Here is a 27,867-nt window from a genome sequence, read left to right on the forward strand (position 1 = left end):
AAAAATATGGAACGCTTCACAAATTTGCGTGTCATCCTTGCGCAGGGACCATGCTAATCTCTGTATAGTTCCAATTTTAGTATATGTGCTGCCGAAGCAACCTATAAGAAATCATGATGACCATACATAGAATCATAGATTTGGAAGTGAAATTAATGGGCCATCCAGTTCAACCCCCTCTCAAGAAGTAGGAAAATTGCATTCAAAGCACCCCCAACAGATGGCCATCCAGCCTCTGCCACACTCCGGGGCAGAGAGTTCCACTACTTAACAGCTCTCACAATTAGGGAGTTCTTCCTAATGTTCAGGTGCAATCTCCTTTCCTGTAGTTTGAAGCCATTGTTCTGCATTCTAGTCTCCAGGGCAGCAGAAAAAAAGCCTGCTCCTTCCTCCCTAAGACTTCCTCTCACATATTTATACATGGCTATTATGTCTCCTCTCAGCTTTCTCTTCTGCAGGCTAAACATACCCAGCTCTTTTAAGTTGTTCCTTCTAGGGCTTGTTCTCTAGACCCTTGATCATTTTAGTCACCCTCCTCTGGACACATTCCAGCTTGTCAATATCTCACTTAAATTGCGGTGCCCAGAATTGGACACAGTATTCCAGGTGTGGTCTGACCAAGGCAGAATAGAGGGGTAGCATAAATGCCCTGGATCTAGACACTATACTCCTATTTATGCAGGCCAAATTCCCATTGTCTTTTTTTAGCTGCCACATCACATTGTTGGCTCATGTCTAACTTGTCCATGTCTAATCTTTTTCACACGTACTGCTGTTGAGCTAGGCATCCCTCATTCTGTATCTTTGCATTTCATTTTTTCTGCCTAAGTGGAGTGTCTTGCATTTGTCCCTTTTGGACTTCCTTTTGTATTGGCCCATCTCGCTAATCTATTACCTAAGAACCTAGAGCTAATGCGGTATAGCCAATACCGCAATTTTCCGAATTAGCATCCCAAATAACCCCAGGAACAGGCTTTAAAACTAACACACAAATATTTGTTGTTGGACTGTATTCATCCTGACTTTTTTGGCTGTGTCTATATGATGTGCTCAGTCATGTTCGGGTTCTATTTTGAGATTATGATAAATAGTTCTGCCACTACCCTGATACATTCAGTTTGAAATGGTCAGTGTAGATGACAAACAAACAAAATAATATGCAAGACATTTTAATTTGCTTATGCTTTGTTTCTGATTTCGCTGAAAAGGTTTTTTACATTACTTCAGACTCCTCTTCGCTGCTTGACGATTCTTCTCCAAACAAATCTGTTCCTGTCAAACTTGCAGCAGCGTTGAGGCTCAGCAATTTCAAGGTAATAAGAGTAGGGCTGTCAGTCAAACCTAAAAGAATTGCTTTTCTATCCAAGGCAAGAGTCAAGCAGGAGATTTTGCTGTCTGGTGTGAAGATGGATATAACTGTGCCACTCTCCAAGTCCCACAGACTGACCTCACCTGAAGGAGAAAAGTGAATATAATACTCCATTGTGATTTTTTCCCCCTCTTACTTTAATGAGTTACTCTTCTTATTCATACTGATTAACTCCATAGCTGAAAAACAGAAAGCAGTATATCTGTGTGAATTTACACTTAGTTGAGAACAGGAGCAAGACAACAGGAAGTGGGAGAAATATACTCCTAGGAAGGGAATTTTACTCCTAAAAGAGTTGTCATGGGAAAAAGCTATCTCTACTGAAGTTCTCTCACCAATCCTTGTTTATCTACCAATCTCTGGATATCAGTTCACTGAAAGTCTACTGTAAGAAGACATCCAAATATATTGTTGAAGGCGTTCATAGCCGGAATCACTGGGTTGTTGAAGGTTTTTTGGGCTGTATGGTCAAGTTCTAGAAGCATTCTCTCCTGTCGTTTTGCCTGCACCTCTGAAGATGACTGCCACAGATGCAGGCAAAACGTCAGGAGAGAATGCTTCTATGGCCATACAGCCTGAAAAACCTACAACATCCCAGACATCCAAATGTTATTAAAGTTCAACTGTCTAGATAAAACATTAGTTCAATTCAAGGGGAAAATCCTAACCTTCAATTCATAGTTGGGAGAATGGTAATGTTGAATTATGCTTTCTCCCTTTTCTTGGTTTTCTCTAACTATGGTAAGGTCCAGGTCAGAAAAAAGATATTTAGCATTAATCTGTTACTTGCCCTAAAGAGGTGGTTCCCAACCTGTGGGTCCCCAGGTGTTTTGGCCTACAACTCCCAGAAATCCCAGCCAGTTTACCGGAAATTTCTGGGAGTTGAAGTCCAAAACACCTGGGGACCCACAGGTTGCAAACCACTGCCCTAAAACATAGATCAAAGTGAATTGGCAAACCATTATTGGACATTAATTACTGGTTCGTTTTTGTATATTAACAACAGTTTGTGATGTAGTGGCATGGGAAATCGGTGTGAATAAACTAGGAAAATTTATAATGGTGGAATCAACAAGCGATGCCTTCCCAGCCTTCCTGCCCTTGTCTCTTTTATCTCTTAATTGGATTATAATTGGAAGGATTGAGCAATTTAGAACCCAGTTTACTTCCCAGCAACTTTCCATCTACTCTCTATCTGGTTCCTAGTCCTTGAGCACTCCTTGCCTTTCAGATGGTATCTCAAATAATTGTGAGTTTAGCTTCAGCACTTAAAAGTTTTGATAAACAAGCCTCCATTGTACGTAAAAACTCAATGCAGCAGCCAGAGTGTAGACAAAGGACACTGGAGAACTAAGGTGGATAAGTGAAAGGTCTTTCAGAAAACCCAATACTGGTTTGTGATCTAAAATATGGCCCCCGTTTAATTTTTTTTTAATTTGCCATATGGCCACAGGATTACCACTGTTCAATTAGCTTCTATTAGATTATGCTGAGTAATGAGACAGTGATGTAGACTAATTGGACATTAATTCAATTACATGCTAATTAGATGATGCTGAGTAGTGGAAGATTACTTTGGTTATTGTAATAGAGCAAATTAAAATCGTCCTCCACTGAAGTATTGGAACAAATGGATAGAAATGAAATTTTTCATTCTTCTGTGTTATAGTGGGCATTTTTTAAAAATGAAGATGATGGTAATAATAATAATAATAATAATAATAATAACAACAACAACAATGTAATTCAGAATTTTCCTATACCCTCTCCCCTTGTGTCCCAGCAGCTCTTTCCCCAAAGTCCTTGTACTTATTATGCTGGCACCAACCTATGCCAGCATAGCTATATTCAGCTACTTTGTCCTATTTATCTACCTAAGCTAGCGCCAAGACAGCATAATTCAGTTGAATCACTACTAATGAGACAAACTTCCATTAAAACCATTTTGTTAAAGTGTGATAAAGTTTCTATTTCAGTGAATGTTCTCTGGCTGCGTTTGATAGTTTTCTTCAGTTGGAATATTCTTTCTAATATCCAGACAGGCAGATCTACTCAGTTTAAGGAGTATATTACTTGTTCAGGGGAATACATTTATTTATTTGTGACATTTTTACCCCGCCTTTCTCCACCCTGGAGGGGACTCAAGGTGGCTTTACACATAGGCAACTATTTGATGCCTTAAAAATGTAGAATTAAAATAAACATTTTAAAAATAGAATTATAAAATACATTAAGACAATTAAAAACATTTAAAACAATACATCCACAATTAATGACATAATCCACAACACAGTCCAGGCCGTCCCAATAGTCATTGCACATCATTTCCTATCTATGTATTGCACAAGTTCTCCAAAAGCTTGGTCACAAAGACTTTGGTCACAAATCCATGTACATAATTTACAGTATTTATATACTGCCTTTCTCACCCCTGGGGAGACTCAAAGCAGAGTCATGGATGTTTTGTTTATTTTAAAATCAGGATTTTAAAAATGATACATACAGGTAACCACAGGCAAGGCATACCATAGGTTATTGCCCTATAATAATAATAATAATAATAATAATAATAATAATAATAATAATTACTATTATTTGTGGAACTTGTGCCACAAATACCATCTACCTGCGACAAAGTACTGGTGGCATCACAAGCTTGAAAAAGTTACAGAAAATGAACACGTCAAACCCTTCTGGGACTTCCCAGGCAACAGAAGGATCGAAGAGAAAGAGAAACAACTGGAAAAGCTGACACGGTATGAGGATTTAAAGATTGAACTGCAAAGACTCTGGCAGAAGCCAGTCAAGGTGGTCCTAGTGGTGATCGGCAACAACCAGCATAGTGATCTTGTTTGTTGTGTACTACTCTTGTTGTGTTTCAAATAATTACTACTACTACTACTACTTTATTTTTATACCCTGTTTCCATCTCCCCGAAGGGACTCGGGATGCCTTACATGGGTTCAAGCCTGGGCAAACATAGATTAAGAACATGACGCAATAAAATAAAGATTAAAAAAATAAACACATCATAAAACATAACAAACCTTGTCAAGAACATAAGATTTGTTGCTGATCTCTTTTTCCTTTTCTTAGGCAAAATTACTGCACTGTAAGAAATCCACAATTGCAGCCAGGCACTAAGTGAGACCCAAGTCTCACTTCGACTTGGAAGGATATAACAATTAAAACCAGTTCAATTTGCTTCAAATTTTCCATCATTTTATAATAATTCCATTGTACCAGCAAATATGGTAAGCAAGTAAGATGTTACTTAGGGACTGGGCTTCAGCACAGCAGATTTAACCACCAGCTGCAACAAATCTTGCCCAACAAAAGGTTGGCAGTTCGAAGCCCGGGTTGAGGGTGAGCGCCCGACCTTCAGCCCAGCTCACGGTCCACCTAGCAGATTGAAACATTAGATAAATAGGTACCGCTTAAGTGGGGAGGTATTTTAATGGCATCACAAGGAAATACCAGAAAAAGAAATGCTAGCGATTTGATCAAAAAGAGGAAGTCTGTGAACAGGGTTCTTTGGCATGGTGGATGGAGCAACAGCATCCCCTCCTGGCCAGAATCAAGCACAACCTCCAAGACACCGAAGATGGGAAAAGCCTATATACCTCTATCTGAGTCTGTCCTGTCAGTGTATAATGGTATTGAATGTTTGCCGTATATGTGTTCTGTGATCCGCCCTGAGTCCCCTTCGGGGTGAGAAGAGTGGAAAATAAATACTGTAAATAAATAAATAAATAAAATACTAGTATTGTAACAGTTCAGTACGATGGGAAAAATAATATCAGAAAAGTCCCTTGCCTACAATTGGTGATGCTAATATAAAACCAGTTGCTACAGATAAGTTTGGTTTTGTTATGAAAATTTTGTCCCTCGACAAAACATAACAATGGTGAAGTAATTTATGCATATCAATATTTCTGTCTTTAAAAGGCACTTCACTGGAATTTTTAGAAACCATCTTTACTTTATTGTCAAGTGATAAAGCAGCCGGTTTTAGGAAATAACACAATTTGTAAAAGAAAACAGCAGTCTGGCACATCAGAATAAAAGTAATGGCGGAAAGTGCATATTTTCATGACCTCCTTTCCCCTGTGATGCCATTTCAGGATATAAATACCTGCAAGGAGGATAGCTTTTGTGCTATCTAATATCTGTAATTTGCTGTTCACATTCAGGTGAAGGCCTTCATAACCTTGAAATAACTTGTGTTTGTGCTTAAATGGATCCCAAAGCTTTATTCTAAAAAACATGAAAAGCAAATTTCATCAGCTGTATTTTTTAAATGTATAACTCATTCTAATACTTAAAATCCAAGTAAAATGCTCACAATTAGTTCATTCAACAACTCAGTTGCTCCAAAGCTTAAGAAGGCTAATGTTGAACAGTGATGCAATTGAATGATAGGCTGTTGAGTTCTTTTTGAGCATTTAAATGAAAAATATCCATAATACCGTAGGATACTATTGCCAGGAGCTGAATTACGTTTGCCACATGCAGGGCACTGCAGTGTTGCACCTCCTCACTATTCAGCTTCTTCATGCCATCCTCAAAGTTTGGGAAGCAGAGAAAATAAATCAGAAGACAACCTGGCAAAATGGCACTATTTAGAAGAATCCCCCATCTTGGGCGACTGTGGAGCAGAACAAACAACTTTGCATCTGCATGTTTGTCTACAATGCTCTGCCTCATGCACAGAGGAAGAATTATTTAAAGCTACAGAAAATGTGGTGGCTGTTGCCTGTTTTTGGTCAAAAGTTATTTAGTCGCTTATGTTCCCTCTATTTTTATCAGTTTTATACTTATTTATGCAATGCTTTTGACATAAAATAAATAAATTTGTGCCACGGAGCCCCACCAGAAGTAGATTGATGTCATGGGATGGGAGCCCATGACACCGACAGACAATTTTGCCTGTCTGATGAGGCCCTAAAAGTAGTCTGTCTCAGTAAGCAGTAATAACTGAGTTCTTGCTGTGTTTCAATTTTTTCCACAAGAAGAAATGACTCCCCTGAGGGGCCCCTGTTGATCTCTTATATGATGACGTTGAGTAAGTCACACTCTCGAAGCAAACTTCTTCTGAACAAATCTTGTCAAGAAAACACTGATGGGTTTCCCTTCGGATTACCATAAGTTGAAGGCACACAACAATAAACAACAAAATGCTTAACATCATTGTGAAAAGAGTGGTCCTCAAGATCAAGATGGAAAAAGCATAAAATGCAATGTGACATGCTAGAAGCATTTGTGGTGCACTTCCACCCTGATGACACAGGCAAGTTTACTGAGCAACTTTTGATCATATTCCTGAGATAGGCTGCTACTTCTTACATTTTTAGTATCTGGAATGGTAAGAAATGGGGTTCGAGTATATAGGAACGACTCCTTCTGAGTTTCTCTTAAATCCTTACTGATCAGACTAGAGCAGCCAGCACATGCTGAAATCAACATTCAAACTGGGCGACACAATCAAATCCAGTTTTTAATTCAATATATTTAAATAACAAAGCAATTTAAAAACAGTTATTTCTAAAATGAAACAATTACTTCTGAAGTAAAATAATAGAGTAGCAAATCCATTAGTTAACAAAACATCTAGATCAATGGTTCTCAGCCTTCCTAATGCCACAACCCTTTAATACAGTTCCTCATGTCGTGGTGACCCCAACCATAAAATTATTTTGTTGTTATTTCATCACTGTAATTTTTCTACTGTTATGAATGTAATGTAAATATTCGATATGCAGGATGTACGAGGGCAGGCAAAAAGTTTTGCCTCCTGTGTCATAAAAAACATTATAAATGAACATATAACAGCAGAAGTTGCTATAGATCATAGCCTGAACTATCCTCTACACAAAACTACTGTTCAACATGTTGTTGTTCATTCGTGGGCTGCTCATGAACCAGCCCACGCCAGAGCTCCCTGTCGGCCATCACCACCCCTAGCTCCTTCAAGGTCAATCCAGTCACTTCAAGGATGCCATCCATCCATCTTGCCCTTGTTCGGCCCCTCTTCCTTTTTCCTTCCATTTTCCCCAGCATAATTGTCTTCTCTAAGCTTTCCTTTCTTCTCATGATGTGGCCAAAGTACTTCATCTTTGCCTCTACTATCCTTCCCTCCAATGAGCAGTCGGGCTTTATTTCCTGAAATATGGACTGGTTGGATCTTCTCGCAGTCCAAGGCACTCTCAGAACTTTCCTCCAACACCACAGATCAAAAGCATCTATCTTCCTTCACTTAGCCTTCCTTATGGTCCAGCTCTCACATCCGTAGGTGACTATGGGGAATAATACCATTGCTTTTACTATGAGGATCTTCGTTGCCAGTGTGATGTCTCTTCATATATACACAGAATATGGGTTGGTTCCATATGAGAGATGTCCACAGATATGTATGTCTTACCAGACATGTTAATTTAAAAGATGATTAACTAGCCAAGCATAAATGTGAAGAATCGCCAAATTTAGGCATTTTTACCTACTTGTTTTCCAGCATCACACCAAAAATTATTCTGCTACCATCATCAGTTATGGCCGTACAGCAGACGTTTGGCTCATTTTTTAATCTTTTCCTGACCTATAATGAAAAATGTTTTAAACACACCAGTTAAGCACTGATTTCTCTTTCATAGGTAACTTACACATCATAAAGCCTAGTATCTGGGGCTATATTTTCCTGTATATTTGCAAATGGCTAAGTGCCTCATTTACAGCAATGTTGTTCCTATCCTCTCTCACCATCTTTTAAGTTTTGTATTGATTCACTTTCTTGATTCGCTTTTAACGTGTGATGTTTTAATTGGTTTTACTCCTTGTGTGTATTAGAAATAATACCTTTCCTGTGGCTAAATTCCATAGGGTTACATAGCTGATTTTCTCCTCCTCGCTGTAATTCGAGAGCACTAAGTAATGGCCATCAAAGGTCAAGGCTGCATTGTGTAAGAACAGCATAGATTCTCTGCTCTCAAGAGTGCGGAGATGGGACATCGTTTCCAGGCTGAACACAGACAGGTGATGTGCATAATAGGAGCACACTGCTACCTAGGAAAAGAGTAGGGTGCCATTAAAAGTTTATTGATCACCTCCGCGCAACTTATTTATTTACTTACTTACTTACTTACAGTACTTATATTCCGCCCTTCTCACCCCAAAGGGGACTCAGGGCAGATCACAGAACACATATATGGCAAACATTCAGTCCTGATTATACAATGACCAGACAGACAACAATATAGAGGTATATTTAGGCATTTTCTTATCTTTCGGCATCTTTTGGAGGCTGTGCTTGGTTCTGGCCACAGTGGGGTGCTGTTGCGCCATCTCCTTTCTGAAGAGCTTTCTTTGTTCGTAAACTTTCCTCCGAAACACCATGCCTAAACTACCTCCCCACTTAATGTGGTTCCTATTCATCTACTCACATTGCTGTTTGCGATCCACTAGGTGGGCGGGGGAGCTGGGCTGAAGGTCAGGAGCTCACCTGGACCCGACTTTGAACTGTCAACCTTTCAGTTGGCAAGATTAATTACAGCTGCAGTTGGTGATTAACCTGTTTTTGGATCTGAGAATTGGGTAAACAGCCTCTTCTGGATGGGACTACATTCCCTCTATAAAGATATAGGAACATAGCTTGAGAGTGCTCCTTGTCACTGAGGCCCAAGTGGAATCTGTGGTGTGAAGTGCTCCATGCCAAATTCAACTACTGTACCAGTTTCAGCCTTTCCTGCAAAGAGATAACCTAGCCATAGTACTCCATGTACTAGTAGCCTCCTATTTAGAATACTACAATGTACTGTATGTGGGGCTGTCTTTGAGGACTCATAAGCTACAGTTAGTGCAAAATGCAATGTGGAGTATTATATAGAAAGCATATCATGCAAGTGTCAAAATAATTGCACTGACAGCTCATAAATTTGCAGTCTGTTCAGAGTACTTGTGATGACATTTACCAGCTTGGGATCTTGATATTTATGGGAATGCTCTCCTCATATGTGCCTGCCCAAGGGTTAAGATCTGCTGGTAGGATGGGTGGGAGGTGACGGAACTCCTTTGTGTCCCATCAGTGAGATCTATGTGTTGGGAGATGGGAGAGGGCTTTCTCAGCCATGGAAGCCCAACTATGGAATGCCCTGGAGGCTCAGTTAGCATCAACACTCGTTATTTAGGCATCAAAGTCTTTGGGCCTCATTAATTCCTCCCAGATTTGGTGTGCACAATTTTAAATTGTTTTGAAAATGTTTAAATCTGTTTCCAACTTATTATTATTATTATTATTATTATTATTATTATTACTATTCTTGGCAGTGGCTAGGGGAGTATTTGCACAATTAAAACTTGTGCGCCAGTACCTTGGGAAGTCCGACTTAGGCACAGTAATCCACAGTCTTGTTACATCCTGAATAGATTACTGCAATGCACTCTACGTGGGATTGCCTTTGAAGACTGCTCAGAAGCTTCAACTAGTCCAATGGGCAGCAGCCAGGTTGCTCACCAGAGCAGCATACATGGAGCATACAATCCCTCTGTTATGCCAGCTCCACTGGCTGCCACTGTGTTATCGAGCACAATTCAAAGTGATGGCTGTAGCCTATAAAGCCCTGAACGGTTCTGGCCCAGCTTACCTGTCCAAACATATCTCTCACTATGAACCAGCATGAAGGTTAAGATCATCGGGGGAGGCCCTGATCTCGATTCCCACCATCCTCGCAAATGCGACTGGTGGGGACCAGAGACAGGGCCTTCTCAGTGGTGGCCCCTCATCTGTGGAACTCCCTTCCAAGTGACATCAGATTAACCTCCTCCCTCCTGTCATTTCGGAAAAAAAACTTAAAACATGGTTTGGGGACCAAGCGTTTGAGCAGTAGATGCACCAATCAAGAATGAGATTGATTCTATGTGACAATGGACTGACCTGGATTATTATTTTGAAATTATGTTCAATTATAATAATTTAATTGTAATTGTTATTTATAAATTGTGTGGTGGCATTGAATGGTTGCCTTTTGTGAATCCGCCTTGAGTCCCCTCCTCCCCTCCCCCCGGGGTGAGAAGGACAAGGTACAAATATACTAAATAAATAAATAAGTTACTGAAGTTTAATATGTTTTTAGTTCCATTGTTTTAAACTGCACAGCTTGTTTTAAAGCTTTTTGTAAGCCTACCTGAGATCTTTGATATGCATATAGAGCAGGTATAAATATTTTAATAAAATCTATATAAATAAAATGTAATGTTCGTTTGTGGGATTAACATAACTCAAAAACCACTGGATGAATTGACACCAAATTTGGACACAATACACCTATCAGGCCAATGAGTGACCATCATTCATAAACACTGAAAAATGTAGTGGAAAAGACCTCAAAAGCAAAAAAAATTAGAATACATTACAACGCATGCGCAAAACCACATATATACACAGACACACATACATTCACATATAAAACACATATACACAGACTGGGCCACAGCAATGCGTGGCAGGGGACGGCTAGTAAATAATAAACTTTTCATTGGAAAAAATAGGTAAAGTGGGAAAGCGGACAGGAAGAATCAGTAAAAATTCCCATTTCACAGTTCCTTCCACAAGAAGCAATAGTAATCTTAAAGCTGCTATTATGATTTTTACACATCTGAATAAAATATGGCGACATGCTACATAAAATAGAACAAACAGAAAAACCTTGTCTACAAGTTTTCAATATATAAATAAGGGCGACAGCTCAGTTTTTTTTAAACTCAAATAATATCAATGTTTGATTATGCTCCTAATTTATGACCGAGCTTCAGAATTACCATGTTAAAGGTCGCAGTAATTTCATTTTAGGATAAATCTAAGAAGATAGCAACAGCTCGTTTTTTAAAGGTTTATAATCTCAAATAGGCATCACATGCCATATGTGTGCTTCAGTTTTAAAAAAAGCAAACTTTTTGTGTATTGGCATTTCAGTAAATAACAGCACCTAGAATGATGTATCTCACCTTTTCATCTCCACTCAGGAGGTACTGATCAATAGCATTGCTCTTCTCCTTGGCTAGCTGTTGTAACATTTCCACCTCCAGTTTTCCTGCCTTCTCTCGCCTCCTTTTCTGTGCAGTGCTTGTTTCATTTCGCCTTTCCCAAGGAAGCCATAATGCTGAGATAAAAGCAAGACACACATATGTAACTTATATTGTGACTTTATCCTTGAAGCTAAGAGATTGTAATAGTTGTACACCATCTTCCTGCTTAGGTAACATTGGATACACATTCATCATGCTGCAAACTTAACATTAGAGATGGGAGATCCAGAACATTGCTCTAGGCTGCCCCAAGGGCTTGCATGTGCTTGGCCTTCTCGGATGAGTAAAATGACACTCCCTATTAATCGGTTCCTCGAGTTTCCCACAATTATTTACGTCTTGTCTGAATTAAAGCTTAAATTTATTAAATCTTGACCTATTCCCTCACAAATTTCAAGTGAAATATAATAAATTAATTATATTTTATGTTGTTGATTCTATGATTCAATGATTGCCCAAGTCACCAGGATCAAAAAATTACTTCTGAATTCAGTTGCTGCTCTGAAAATTTGGTAACTAACTATCCTAGCTTTCTTTGCTTGGTGGGATAAGGTCCCTAAGTGCAAACTATCAATTTTTAATCAGATTAAAAGTAATGTAAAATTAAGCCAACAGATCTGATACTGGGTTTTCAGAGGTTGTTTGACCTCACAACCTCTGAGGATGCCTGCCATAGATGTAGGCAAAACATCAGGAGAGAATGCTTCGGGAACATGGCCATACAGCCCGGAAAACATACAACAACCCAGTGATTCCGGTCATGAATGCCCTACTTGTATGTGAATGACCATCAGACTCCAAGAATTAGGTGGTACAAGTAGGGTTCTGTTCAAGGTTTACATATTGAGCATTACTGTACATCGTAAAACAACCGTATTAGCTATGTAGCTTAATTATGAACTATCTATTACTACTTCCCTGCAATTACTGGATGCCACTGCTCATCAGTAATCTTGCACATAATGATCAGTTTCAATTTCAGCAGTAAGGAGAATGAAATGTTTGAAACCTGTTATTTCTTTACACAATCCTCCTTTGTTTAATTTTGTGTTTTCTCTGGGCAAGGAATGGTTGGGATGAGTAGCTTGCAAGGCAATGTTGTTTTTGTATTGAGGCCTGATCCGATTCTTAATCAATCCTGTTTCCAAATTCCACGTGATAAAATGGTCTCTGAAAATATATTACCAACCAAACGGAGCAATCAGAACTTGTGTCATACTGATTTTCCAAAGTTTCGGACTGAATACAAAACTAACTTTACCTAACAATGTCCAGGCAGTCCCTGAGTTACAAACATCTGACTTACAAACAACTTAGAGTTACAAATAGGGATGAGACAACAGGAAGGGGGAGAAATCCAACCCTAGGAAGAGAAATTTACTGCAAGAATAATGATAATGGCAAAAAGGTGTCTCAGCTGAAGCTTTATCATCAATCTTTGTTTCCACAACAAGCCAAATGTTTCAGAATCCAATTATCACAGGGATAGAAAGGAAGGAGAAATCAGCAAAACAAACACCACAGGATTATTAACCCTTCCCTATGCTATCCAACGCATGCCTCTCTTTCTGTATATACACACAAACGTGTGTGTATGGCTCTCCATGCAGTCATGTCGGTGACATTACCTTGGAGGAGTCTACGAACAACGCCAGCTCTTTGGCTTAGAAATGGAGTTGAGCACCAACCCCCAGAGTCGGATTTGACTGGACTTAATGTCAGGAGAAAACCTTTACCGTCATATATCTCTACACATACACACACACACAGACGTATGTGTGTGTGTGTGTATGGTGGAGCCCCAGTGGTGCAGTGGGTTAAACCCTTGTGCCGGCAGAACTGAAGACAGACAATCCATGGGGTATATGTTCCTGAACTTCCCGTGGATATGCAGAACCGCAGATCATAGTAAACTATTGAAATGAAGGACTTTTGGCCCAAAATACTATCAAGTCATGCTGGAGGAGAAGCCCCCAGTGGCACAATGGGTCAGATGTTCGAATCCTGGGAGAGCGTTGATAAGCTCCCTCTGTCAGCTGCAGCTCCCCATGCGATGACAAGAGATAAACCTCCCAGAAGGATGGAAAAATATCAAAACATCTGGGCATCCCCTGGGCAACGTCCTTGAAGACAGCCAATTTTCTCACAACAAAAGCAACTTGCAGTTTCTCATGTTGCTCCTGACACGAAAAATTATATATGGCTAGAGTTATACTTAAAAAATGTACCTGTTCCGGCTTACAAACAAATTCAACTTAAGGACAAACCTACAGAACCTTGTTTGTTACTTGGGGACTGACTGTACAAAGAATCGGAAAAGGTTCTCATTTTAACAATATATTCTAAAAAAAAGAACTTCCAACAAAACAAAAATACTCTACAGTGGGTTGAATCCAGGGTTATGCATGCGCTGGGTGAAACAGACATCATTCCTTTGCTATATTTTGTTTGTTTATTCTAAAAAGAAATTCATAGTTTGTGGTTGACAGAATTTTCAGTTCACCATGTTCTTGGCTGAGTTTCAAAATCTCATGGAATGGTGGAGTTATTCTAATCATACTTTCAGCTGATGCACACATTCCTATCTATGTAGTAATAAAATAAATAGCATATTACCTTCTCAGTAGCAGCAAAAATGTTACCTGTTCTCTGAGAGACCAAGTAGAAGGGCTCCTTCAAGAATCCGATACTCATTATATGGACAGGGGATTATGTAGAGACCAGTCTGTTTCTTTAGGTACTTCTTTTTCAGGAGATCATAAATTAAAAGGCTCTAGAATGACATAAAACATATTTTTAGTTAGGAAAAATATCTGCAAGCTACTTTCTTACCAGCATTAGTTTTTCCTCTCAATATCATTTCTTTCTTATTAACAATAGCTTAAATTCCTATATCTGAGAAGCAAACAATCAGTATTTATAAAGAAAAGCTATACTTTCTACCTGGAAAATGGGCCTGGGAGGATCCCCAAAGGGAGCAATTCCTTTGTCTGTCAGAACATACAGTTTCATGTCTTTAATCAGTACTACATCTGTGTTTTCAACCAGTCCTCTTTCCACTCTCACAGCGTTGTGTTTACACTTTGATTTCACAATGTTCCAAACTGTTATGACTCCTGGACCCCTTGTATTTCGACAGACAGCGTATCTTGGGAAAGAATGAAATTGATAGCCTTTTTAGTGATATTTGGCAACGGTTCTGTAGATGTTGCTACTTCTGGGCTGGTGGGAAGGAACGGTGGAGAGAGTAAAATCCCCACAAGCAGTTGCCCAATGAAAGGCACTGCAGACTACTTCAACCATAGAAGTCGGCCATAGCAGAGCACCTGATGAACCATCCCAGACATAGCATATTATTTCAGAACACAGAAATGCTGGAGCTCTCTCACAACCACCATGTCAGGCTACACAGAGAAGCCATGGAAATAGCATAGGAAACATCATGGAAACAGAGCAATTTAACAGGATCAGGATCAATTCAATTTAACATATAAAATATGAATAATAATGTAATATAGGAATTAAAGTTAAATAATTAGTCAAGTCACAAAACAGGTCGTTTGTCATAGGAGTCATCAGTCGAAAGCACAACAAAACATCCATGTCTTTAATTCCTTGTGGAATATGGTTAGGGAGGGTGCCAGCCTAATCTCCCTAGGGTGGTAGTTCCAGAGGCAGGGGGCCATCACTGAGAATGCCCTTTCCCTCGTCCCCACCGGCCGTGCCTGAGATGGGGGCGGGAGCGAGAGAAGAGTATCCCCGCTGACTTTTGCACCAGCTGTGGTTTCCGAAATGTCTTCAAGGGCAGCCGTACGTAGAGTGCATTACAGTAGTCAAATCTTGATGTAACTAAGGCATGGACCACCATGGTCAAGTCAGACTTCTTGAGGTACGGTCGAGAACAACCCAGTTGCAAAACAACCCAGTTGTGTAATTTGTTGTCAAAGGTTTTCATGGCCAGAATCACTGGATTGCTGTGAGTTTTCTGGGCTGTATGGCCATGTTCCAAAAGCATTCTCTCCTGATGTTTTGCCCACATCTATGGCAGGCATCACTTGCCTAGTTTCCAACAGACCTCACAACCTCTGAAGATGCCTGCCATAGATGTGGTGAAACATCAGGAGAGAATGCTTTTGGAACATGGCCATATAGCCCGGAAAACTCACAGCAACCCAGTTGCCCAATTGTTTGTCAAGCATTGCTCTCCTCACTCATTTCTCTACATTTTAGTACATAAAAATCAATGTACATAAAACTTCAATTTGCTATTGCTTCACATGTTGCAATTAGAATTTCTGGATAACTCTGTGCAATTGGTTGATGACCTCAATTTCAAACTGTTTCCCATGCTCTCATTAGTTCAATCCATGTTGATGGACCCATAAAAAATGGCTACTCTTGGCATCTTCCTAAGCTACAGGTGAATCCGAACAGATGACGTGAAGTGTGCTTGTTTTGTGCAGAAAAGGGCTGCTGTAATACAAAACTATAAACCAACGTAGGGTTTTCCTTATGTGAAGAAACCTAGCAATGTGATGACAAAATGAACTGCATCATCAGTTCTGAGCTGCATTGCCTCTACTCAGATGTCCTTATTTATCTCCACCACTGGTATGTATTCACATTGATGATAGTATATGGAAATATATGTCATGCTTCAAGTGAAATAGTGTTGTGCACATGTAGTTGGGCAATAGTAAGTCAGAAGCTACTATGAAGTGGCAGCAGGATTTCAAAGCACTGGGAGGAGAAAAAAGTAGATACTTCAGCAAGAAAACGCACTGCAGAAAGAAGCATGAAGGCAACACAGAAGGTGTTTCATGATGCATTGATGGTCTGACCCGTACCACAACCTGTGGCACAGATGGAATGGGTAAATTAATATATCCCTGTCATTTCAGAAAAAGGGACCGAAGAACTGTGAAATGCATTACGAAGTCAGAAAGGAAAAGCAAACAGTTGTGTCCACATCTGCATAATGCATAGCAAAATATTTTCTATTCCTATGCCAGGGTTGGGAATGTATATGGTGTTGTGGATGTTCTAGGACTCTGTGTGTGCCCTCAAATTGCCTGTTGACTTGTGGCCCAATACATTTCATAGCATTTTCATAGTCATAGAATTCTCATCCTTTTCTCAAACACTACTACAAACCCTGGTCATTGTCTCTAGTGGTTGATTCCAACTGGAGTTGGTGTTCATTCAATAACATCTAAAGCAGTGGTTCCCAACCTGTGGTCCTTGGACCACCAGTGGTCCTCAAGAACTAAAATATGGTCTGCGGCCTTACCGTTACTACACCATTGCAACGAGAACAACTGGTCTTGCAAAACCCTCTTATAGTCCCAAGGCTTATTAAATATGGTTTTCTGTGGGCAAGCAGATGGCAACTACTGGATGGCATATGTTCTATATCAGAAGCAAGAGCTGATGTGGTCTGTTCAATTCAATTTTCTGAATCAGCACCCCAAATATCCAAACCAAATCTAAAGTTGACCAAAAACTGATTCGTAACTCTTTTGGTACTAATGTTGGAGAGTGGTCCCTGATCAAAGTGGTCCCTGGTCAAAAAACGTTGGGAACCACTGAACTAGAGGACTTCAGATTCAACATCTCTGCCATATGCTGTTTAACATCAACATGAAAGGATGACATCATTGTCCAGCTACAGATGGAACTCCCAGTTTTACTTTTCATTACATTCGGATGAGAAAGCAGGAGGGTTAAATCAGTTACTGAATGTGCTAAAGCACTGCATATAAAACATGTGGATCCTAAGCCAAATGCGTTCTCTTCTAACTTGTTGGGGGCACGAAAAACCTGGCAACTGCAAAAAGTTTTCTGGACATTACCTAGTGGCTGTTTCAGACATTTACATAAATCTGTTGTGCAGTGTTTGCAATGGACCCTACAGAAGACTCTTCAGCTGTACTTCATAAAAACTTAATAATATATCATAATTCTAGCTGCACAGAATGTTTAGCATCCATTTTGTAAAGTGTTCTGTAGGATTATAAAAAAATAAAACAATGATTAATACAATTGTAAAGGCATTTTGCACGTTATTACCTGGGATATCTCTCTGATGTCACAATATTCTGAATACCATTTGTTTGCTTTGCTTTGCTTGCAGTGACTGTCAAAGACTGGTCATTGATCTTGGAAGCCAAGTTCCAAGATCGAAGGTAGTTCTCTCCATCACAGAATGCTAAGCAGTATCGAAGATCAGTACATACACCTAAATTTATGATAATTCAAGTTAATTGTGAAAATAATATAAACTGTTATTCATCAAATTCAAAAATGATCATTTAACAAGATATCTCTATTAAGTTTTCTAGGAAGCCAGTTAAACTAGAGGCATTTTATTGACTTGGCAGCGGCACTGCCAAACTTCCTGGAAATCTCTCTCTAAAATAGAATTCTTGCTTCTAACTATTGCTGGGACCTCTTCAATGCTAAGAGCTAAATCCAATTTTGAGATTTTTTTTTTAAGAGGCCCCTTTCCAGTGTAGATGAGCCAAAAGTAACTCTTCTGATTACTTTAAATTCTGGGGATAAGCTTGAGAATAACTCTGTTTCTCAACCAACCAGAGAAAATCTATTGCATCTATCATTAAATTTGGGGAGAAGCCCTCAATTATGTTTCTTGTCCAGGGATCAGCTACAGGCCTGATTGTGACACTGCCTTCTTTTGATATATTCTTCTTGTTTATGGTTGACTGGTCTTTCTTCTGGACTGCTACAATATTTTACCCCACTTACCATCAGTTGGAACTGAAGAAAATTTAGCCAAGTGTTTGTGATCTTCAGACTCTAGATTCCATGACACTATCTCAGTGGAATTAGTGTTTGGTATGGGACTGAATGCCACCAGGTGAGACCCCAAATGGTTGACAGCAAAAGTATGAATATGATCATGGCAGCATCCTTTCAGACTGTGAGCATAGGAAAAGTTGTGGACATGGTAGAGTTCAATATGCACAATCTCGCGTTGTCTCATGAAGGGACACCTAAAAAGGAAAATGTCGTTTTGGTTGAATTGTGTCAACATATAGTAAACTGTATGTTCCTGAACTTGAACACACACACACACACACACACACACACACACTCACACCGGGGGGGGGGGGGGGTGGTAAAGAGAGAGATCTATTTAAAGTAACTCCTGTATTTGAAACAGAGAAGAATCATTGAAAGAGCTTGTAAAAGTTAAGTTATTTTTAAAATTCCAACTCCTAGACAGACAACATGGCCAGTCTACATACTGGTTGAAAATTTGGAAAACTTTAGTCCAAAAAGTAACTCTGTAAAATTCTGTAAAGGAATTTCAAGTGAAAATTAGGGGTGAGAGCTTGTCCTTTTTGGAATAATAATAATAATAATAATAATAATAATAATAATAAACTTGCAGTGCCTAAAGACCTTGGCCTTCACTTAAAAACAATTGGCATCAACAAAATTGCCATCTGTCAGCTGCAAAAGGCCACCCTACTCGGATCTGCACGCATTGTTTGCCAATACATCACACAATCCTAGACACTTGGGACTTCCCAAAAGCCAACATAGTTATCTTGTTCGCTATGTATTAATCTTGTTATGTATCAAATAATAATAATAATAATAATAATAATAATAATAATACTTTATTTGTATTCCACCCTATCTCCCCAAGGGGACTCAGGGCAGATTCCAGCATACAAAAACACCAAGGCAAAAATTCAAAGCTTAAAAAACAAGAAAACAAAGATAAAGGTAAAGGCTTCCCCTTCCAGCTCTGACGGGTAGTGCTCATCTCCAGTTCAGGGGCTGGTGCTCATCTCCATTTCTAAGCTGAAGAGCTGGCGTTGTCTGTAGACGCCTCCAAGATCATGTGGCCAGCATGACTGCATGGAGCGCAGTTTACCTTCCCACTGAGGTGGTACCTATTGATCTACACAATTTTTTAAGAAACTGGGGCTAACAGTGGGAGCTCACCCCATCCCATGGATTTGAATTGCCAACCTTCTGGTCAGCAAGTTCAGCAGCCCAGCAGTTTAACCTATTGTACCACCACCACCACCCCCGGCTCCCTTTAAAGCAGATCTCTGGCTACCTGCTATCCAGTTATTGTTCATCTGCTGTCAACTTTTGCCAGTATGTCCAACAGTCGGGAATGATGGGATTTAGGTGTCTAGCAATTGCTGACAGATAAAAGTTTCCAATGTTTACCTTCCAACATGAGACGATAATATTGTACTCAACTGGCTTTACTTTTAAGGAGACATCAATGGGATTGCATTGTGAATGGCTTTACACGTTGACCAAATTACCATCCACAATAAAGACTGAGAATTCATCATGTAAATCAGAATAACAAACAAAATATAGTTAGAAAGGGATTTAAAACCTTTGGGGGGGGGGGGGGCAGTATCTGAAGACCACTACCTGAAAATCACCAGAAAATATTCCTTGGTTACAGCCACATCCTCAGCAGCTGCGATTGGTTCTTGGCTTTTCAGTTTAGCAACTACTTTTCCGGCCTTGCCACTAAAAACCATTGCTTCGCTTCCACTTCTAGAAAAGAGAGGAGAAAAAAATATTGAATGAGCCACAACATAACAAGATCAAAAGCACAAGAAGAGGTCTGGGGAGGCCCTGCTTTCGGTCCCACCTCCTTCGCAATCGTGACTGGTGGGTACGAGAGACAGGACCTTCTTCGTGGTGTCCCCTCAGCTGTGGAACTCACTCCCCAATGATATTAGATCTGCCCCCTCCCTTCTAACCTTTTGGGAAAAAACTCAAATCCTGGCTTTGGGATCAAGTGTTTGTGCAATAAATGGATCAATTGGGAAGATAATGTTTTAGTGGACTGACTGGATTATGTTTTAACCGGCAAACTGCTTATCATTGTTTTAATTGTGTTTATTGTAACTGTGTGTTTTAATGTATAATTTTTTGGCATCTAATGGCTGCCTGCTGTAAGCCGTCCTGAGTCCCTCTTCGAAGGTGAGAAGGATGGGATAGAAATGCCCGAAATAAATAAATAAATGGTCAGGTAAAGCTGCATTTTGTTTGTCAAGACTCACAGCTGACATTCAAAAGAAGGTATGAATCTGAAAGTCCACAAGATTTCTTGTTCTTGGCTTTTGAAGTCAACAAGAAGAAAAGATGCAGAGCAAAGCTACAGTCTTTGAGAGTGATGCGGCTTCATTCCTTACATCCTCTTTTCAAAGCATAACTTTTTTTTAGCCACGGAGGCCTTTAAGCCAAGTTGTGCACAAACGTTCTCCCAGGAAAGCTTTCTGTGTGCACAAAGTGACAAAATTTACCTTTAAAAATTCCAGGTTCCAGAACATAGTGTACAGTTTCTGAGGATTAATGCTAATCTGTTTTTTCTATGTTATAATCTCTCTATTAGGTAACGGGTTGAGGAATGAGACATATGAGCTGTATGTATCACACTATGTAACAAAATTTGAAAAAAAATCTGTTCCTGGTTTGAAAATGTTATCCCTGTTTAATTGTACAATACCTTATTTTATTTATTTAGAATATTTGTATCCCGTCCTGTTCTCGACCTCTGAAGAGGGACTCAGAGCGGCTTCCAACAATATAAAAACTGTATATTCTGCAAACACTTGCTCCCAGAGCCAAGTCTTAAGTGTCTTGAGGGAGGGGGCAGATCTAACCTCTTTAAGGAGGGAGGTTCCACAGCCAAGGGGACACCACGGAGAAGGCCCTGTATCTCATCCCCACCAAACGCCACTGCGATGGTGGCGGGACCAAGAGCAGGGCCTCCCAGGGTGATCTTAAAGTTCTTGATGGTTCATAAGGAGAGACACGTTTGGACAGGTAAAGTGGGCCAGAACTGTTTAGGGCTTTATCAAAATGAAAACACACCCTTTAAAACCATTATTGGTTATCTGTATCAAATCTAAATTGGCCTGGTAAAGTTTCCTATCACTGCCTTATTGCACTGCCCTGAAAGCTTGGTCCCACAGCCAAGTTTTTACCATCCCTCTGAAGGACAGGAGGGAGGGGGTCGATCTAATCTCACCAGGAAGGGAGTTAAATAGCTGGGGGGCAATCACCAAGAAGGCCCTGTCTCTCATCCCACCAGTTGCGCCTGTGACAATGGTGGGATGGAGAGCAGGGCCTCCCCGGAGGATCTTAATCTCCATTATGGTTCATAGGGGGAGATGCGTTTGGACAGGTAAATTGGGCCAGGGCCGTTTAGTAGACAAACCAATCATAACATGAGGGGCAGAGTACAGGACGACAACGATGATGTTGTTAATGTGGGCACAAAAGTATGAATTATGGTCTTAAAGTGCAAATGTGGCACAGATACAATAGAGCATTCCAGCGATGAGTTATTTTCATAAGATTGGCTGGAGCAAATAACATGGCATAAAGCTGTAGCGTGATAAGGCCTGAAGGATACTTGGATCCATAGGTACTTATCTATGGAGATGCATTTTATGCTTTATTCCCACATTACAAATTAAGTTCAACTGACCTATAGACACACAAAACATAATCTTTCACTGAATTCTTTGATACAAGTATAGATCGGTCCTTGTGGATGGGCACTTCTTCAGTAGAAAGATATGCTTCATGGAGCAATTGACATGAGCGAGCGAGGTCAAAAACCTGAAACAACACATGAAAATAATATTTGCTTGGCTGTGCACTACTTCATATCCATTTAAAGTAATGCTATATCCTTCCTCCTTACTGTCTAAATCAAAACTGCGGAAAGAAAATATGTGGAATTACAAAGCTACACTGAATGTAATTTATGAGTTGAAGTTAATCTCTATCACTCCTAGAATCACAAGCCTTCACGCAGAAAAAATAGTAACAGCTGTGTCCTATTGAAATTGGTTGGTGTGTGTCAGGAGCAACTTGAGAAACTGCAAGTCGCTTCTGGTGTGAGGGAATTGGCCATCTGCAAGGATGTTGCTCAGGGGATGCCTGGATGTTTTGACGTTTTACTATCCTTGTGGGAGGCTTCTCTTACGCCCCCACATGGGGAGCGGAGCTGACAGAGGGAGCTCATCTGTACTCTCCCCAGATTCGAACGTACAACCTGTCAATCTTCAGTCCTGCCAGCACAAGGGTTTCTTCAGCTCCTCCCTGAGGAAATCTACACATATTTATTTTTACATAAACCATAAACTGTGTACCAAAGTGGTGGGTCATTGTCAAACAAAAGTAGTTTATTATATTGTATATGCAGATTATTGTATACATTCATGGAAATAACATAGTAGTAACTGTAGAAGGAGAAGCAATGATCTTATTTCAAGTACATGTAAATGGGAACTTTTCACATAAATATTAAGCAGAGTTATCTTCAATTATGTTATATTTTTAAGGCTGTTTATCTTCAATCATATATGGCAACATGGGATGGGCAACTTCAGCCGGTCAACTTCAGCTAAAATCACAGTCTACTGAAACTGAATTATGAAAGTGGAAAAGAAATGCTTCTGGAACGTGGCCACACAGACTGGAAGACTCGCAGCAACCCAGTGGTTCTGGCCATGAAAGCCTTTGACAACACAAGGGGAAAAAACAGTACAAAATGCTGTGTTTTTGTTGTAAAATAAAGAGTATTGAGAACATGCATCTTATTTTAAAACTTAATCAAACTTCTGAATATAGTTAGAGAAAAAAATCCCTTATAACAAGGCACACATTTCTTTTGTGCCTTCTTTTAAGCCTCTTTTTTTCTTGCTGCAGCTTCCACTATATGGAAATTTCACAATCAAATTCAATAGTGTTGGCATGAGAACAGGTGGAGTACATGGAGCATGCATAATTTCCTGGCTGGGGACAAGACTTGCTGGACTCAACTGATTTTATATTTGAATAAGACATACACGGGCATATATTTTCAATTATCCTAGCATGTTAGGCAAAAGTATGATAGCTGGGACCCTACGCTAGTTGCGCACTGCGAGCCAGAATTCATGAAGGGAAGACATTGTGAGACAGCGCAGCGAGTAAGAGATGCAGCTGTGAGGGGGGGGGGGGGTCTACAGCTCACACGTTCTGCCCTCCTGGAGCCCCGGCTCCTCCACTGTCCGGAAGTGGGCGGAGGAAAGTAAAAGAAGAGGGGAAGGGGAGGGGGATCCCATTCCTGCCACTCTGTTCACACTAGGGTCTTGTAAAAGCCTTCCCCAGCCACCAGCACACTTTCCGCCCTTCAAATAAAGCAGCCCCAGCACCTGGGAACAGTCCAAGCAGACTTCCCTTCATTAATTCTGACATGCGTAGGGTTCGAAGGGTCCCTGCTATCATACTTTTGCCACATGTTAGAATGGATGACACAGAGACATGAAAGTGTTTACTAATTTTTAAAAAAACTTACCTGAACCATGTGGTTGCCATTAAAAAAAACCAGCAAGAGTTGTCCGTTCATTGCAGAAGTTAGTATAGGAGTATCCAAAAACCCTCCAGCGGCATATATCACTTTTTTCAAGGAAAGGTCCCAAATTTTGATGCTGGTCTTGTCAGACGCAGCCACCAACCTGTTCTCCAAACATACAGCAATAGCACTGATATTCCTCCCAATTGCACGCAGAGTGAAGATGGCTTTACCAACTCTCAGGTCCCACAGTTTTAAGGTGCCATCGTTGGAAACTGTTGCAACAATGTGTTCGTCTTGGGTTTGTCCGATGGCTGTAATTTTGTCCAAATGACCTATTGATTTAAAGCCACACAATTTCAAAATGTTCTGTGATAGATCTGAAAGCAGAACTGATGACTTTTCTCTAAAATTAGATAAATGGCATCTCTTTCAGGTACATAAATGTTACTTCAAACACCGGGTTGTTGTAGGTTTTTCAGGCTGTATGGCCATGTTCTAGAAGCATTCTCTCCTGACATTTCGCCTGCATCTGGGGCAAGCATCCTCAGAGGTTGTGAGGTTACCTCAAACAAGCTGGATGGATTCTTTGAGATTTATGTGTGGTAGATCTTTGTGCAATCATTTATAATTTGTTTTAATTTTGAACAATCATTTGATAAATTGCTAATAAAATTTCATATAATATGCCCTTTTAAAGTAATAGACTCTAACATATTTTTCAATCTTAATGAAAGTGCTACTCAATGCATTGTTTCTCCATGTAAATCAGGTGTTGGCCAGATCAGATGTAGATCTAGACTGGCTGCATGTGGTCTCTGAACTCATTGTTTTGTATCTGCAGCCCACCAATTTTGCGATAGTGTTCAGACAAATGTTTGTCTCTAGGTCACACATTTAGAAATACAGCTCTAAATTGAGGTAGTAAAAGCATCATCTTCAGATAATGTCTCCAACTCTTTTTTGCACTCCCTGAAGTTCCTTACTAGCCATCCAAAGCCCACCACCTCTCTATTTAAAAAAAACTGGACTATTTTCAGGTAATTTTTGCATAGAAACACCACCGAAAGCTCCCTAAGTACATTTTAAAAAATTCAAAACTGTATCAAATTTAGGGGACTCATAACACTGCTTTAAAAGGGCATATAATATCAAATCTTATTAGCAATTTTGTATTTGTTTGCTTTTTTGGTAGTTGGAGACCCTTCAAAAATCTGTGGCCCTAAATCAGGGGGAGGAATCATGAGGCCTTCAAGAGGCTGGACTACTCCTAGCAGCCCCAGTCAACAAAGGAATGCTTTTAAGGCTTTCATGGCAGGGATCACTGGGTTGTTGTAGGTTTTTTGGGCTGTGTGGCCGTGTTCTAGAAGGATTCTCTCCTGACATTTCACCTGCATCTATGGCAGACATCATCAGAGGTTGTGAGGTGAAACATCAGGAGAGAATGCTTCTAGAATATGGCCATGTAGCCCGAAAAACCCACAACAACCCCTTTTAAGGATTTCTGGGAACTGCCTTTCAACAATATCTGAAATGCTACATTATTCTCACTTGTGAATACATCTGACACTAATAAATAGTCAAAGACTGGTTTAGGGGTGAAGCAAAATGTTTCCAACCTAAACATAAAATGCCAATGTCCTTTCCTAACAGAGAAGAGAAGATGCTGAAAACAGTAGGTCCTCTTATTACATGAATGATCAGTTCTAGAATACTTTGAAAATATGATTTTCACATAGAATCCCCAACCCTTTGTCTGGGGAGAGATTTTCCTGGTTGGGTATTTTCCCTGGCTAGCACGCCATTGAAAAGTCAAAACATTTCCCTGACCCCTGGCTCATCTGTTGCTCTGAAGAGAGGTGACTAGCTGAGCAGACTGCCCGTGCTGAGCTCCTAATAGCAGCTTTTCCCCCTGACACTAAATCTGACAGGAAGCCTGGCTGTGCAGAGTCATATATCTCTATTTGTTAGAAAAGCTGATTAAGTAGTTCCTGAATAATTAATATTTTTCTCATTTACCTTTGAGAAAGTCACATGGTAGTCCACCAGGAGCTATAAGGCAGGTTGTTGAAGGAACAAGAACAGGAATGGAAGATTTCTCACACTGGGACAAAAGAGCTGGCAGATAGAGATATTTTTTGGGATCCCCTGTATCAATATGAGTAACACAAAGCAGTTATTTAGTGGGTTCGCCTTTATGCCAAATATACGTAAATAATGAGATATCTTGGAGATGGGATAGAAATCTAAACACAACATTCACTTTTGTTTTCATAGGGTAGTTTTATAGAATTGTTGAAAAAAGTGTTGTGTATGAAATTAAGTGTGTGTACATTGAACCATTAGAAAGTAAAGGTGTTACTTTCCCAGCTACCAATGTGGACAATCTAAGATTTTGAACTGTTTTGGAATTATGGACAAGGAATGCTCAGCCTATAATTTATTTGTTGTTCCAGGATATAATGATTTCCTTCTTAAAATGGCTTTAGGTTTTTCCCTAAAGGTCAGGAAGGGAGGGGACCGATCTAATTTCACTTGGGAGGGAGTTCGCTAGATGAGGTGCCACCACTGAGAAGGCCCTGTTTCCCATCCCCACTAGTCGCACCCGCGAGGGGGGTGGGACTGAGAGCAGGGCCTCACCCAGCGAACTTATCTTCCGAGGTGGATAATATAGGGAGATACATTCAGACAGGTATACTGTGTCAGAAACGTTTAGGGCTGCAGCACACCCTTTCTATCTGGGTGTGACTTAGCACTTCCATGGAGGGTGCTATTGTGATGGCACGCTCGAGCCTTTGGGAAAACTATAGTGTCTGGCTTTACTTGGGGACTATCTGTACACTTTCTGTTATGATTAAGACCCTTAGTGGACAAAGTCACTTTAGGAAAGAGAAAAGATAACCAAAATGACATTACTGCAAACAAGATGAATAAAGGTTAAATCCACCTGGGACTATAATAAAGTAACTTAAAACAATACATTACAAAAGGAGATTTTCTGGTTGTAGTCATCTCTCTGGAGTCTTTAAAAGTCTCTTGCCTCTGGTGCAAAGCAATGGTTATAAACTGTCTTAATCTTCTTTCTTGTGAAACTTAAGCTGACCAAAAGCTTCTGTTGTCCTTTGGACTGATGGTATAAAAATACTGTTGATTGCAGGTGCTAAGGATGCCTGTTTTTTGGATTGCTTCGGCCTAGGATTACCAGACAATTCCTAATTGTCTATTCTCCGTTGCTCTGTTGCAAAAAAGGGAGGAGTCCAGCAAAGGAGCTCTATACAGGCAAATGGAATAGAGCAACTGATGCTGGCCTCTAGGGGTTTCTATGCTCCACCCAAACTAATACAAAGGAAGGTATCCACACTATTGGGAAAATCTATAAACGGGGAAACAGAAGCAGAGGAGAGGAAAAGGCAGGGCTAAGACTTCACAGTTATCCTTCTGGATTGCTGCACAGGGATTTGTTTTCCTGCCTGCATTTAGTTTCTGGAAGTAATCTTTCAGGCATTTAGGGATGACTTGGTTCCATACTATGGCTGTTTATGTTTTAGCATGACAAATAGAGTTCAAAGCAAAATACAGATGGCCATCTACATTTGCAAGTTTAATTTTTCTGGCAGTTTACCACACAGTCCCACTGGAGGACCCAGAGATTTCCAGGAAGGTGTTTTCTCAGTTACAAAAATATTAAATTTCTCCAATTTTGTGAGGTCTTATGCCCCTAATTCCTGAGAAAATGGAAGACTTACGATATAAAAAATAGGAAGTCGGAAGAATTATTTGAAAAATCCATGCCTTTTCCTTTACAATACCTGGAGCCACTGGCTTATCCGCTGCTGCAATTTGATGAAGACGACCTATAAACTGAGAAGCCATCTGACATGGGTCTTGCAGCAGAACATTCTTGGATAACCTGAGAACTTCACTTAACAAAGTTAAGTCAGGTATAGTCCTATTGGATGGGAGGGGAAATGACCAGCATGTTAGTTTTGCTTTCTTCCCTTCTCCTAATCATTACAATATTTGATGTATCTCAGTGAGTAGCTGAAAAATGTCACTTATGTAG

At 40.0% G+C, this 27,867-nt stretch overlaps 1 protein-coding gene and 1 pseudogene across 1 annotated transcript; both read right to left on the reverse strand.

Annotated features, from left to right (window-relative positions):
• On the reverse strand, window positions 1–100 carry LOC132777391 (U6 spliceosomal RNA; annotated as a pseudogene).
• LOC132776708 (uncharacterized) lies at window positions 92–27,749 on the reverse strand. The gene is made up of 15 exons (XM_060778654.2): window positions 27,614–27,749; window positions 25,824–25,952; window positions 23,808–24,139; window positions 21,948–22,081; window positions 19,874–20,002; window positions 18,212–18,459; window positions 17,516–17,684; window positions 14,390–14,594; window positions 14,089–14,219; window positions 12,456–12,616; window positions 11,366–11,520; window positions 8,222–8,428; window positions 7,870–7,964; window positions 5,505–5,626; window positions 92–1,452 (listed from the first exon to the last, which is right to left on the reverse strand). The coding sequence occupies exons 1-15, from the start codon at window positions 27,675–27,677 to the stop codon at window positions 1,214–1,216; spliced, it is 2,520 nt and encodes an 839-aa protein (XP_060634637.2). The 5' UTR covers window positions 27,678–27,749; the 3' UTR covers window positions 92–1,213.
• Window positions 27,750–27,867: the final 118 nt, after the last annotated feature.

The sequence above is a fragment of the Anolis sagrei genome, chromosome 5 (assembly GCF_037176765.1).
Source record: "Anolis sagrei isolate rAnoSag1 chromosome 5, rAnoSag1.mat, whole genome shotgun sequence".
Lineage (NCBI taxonomy): Eukaryota > Metazoa > Chordata > Lepidosauria > Squamata > Dactyloidae > Anolis > Anolis sagrei.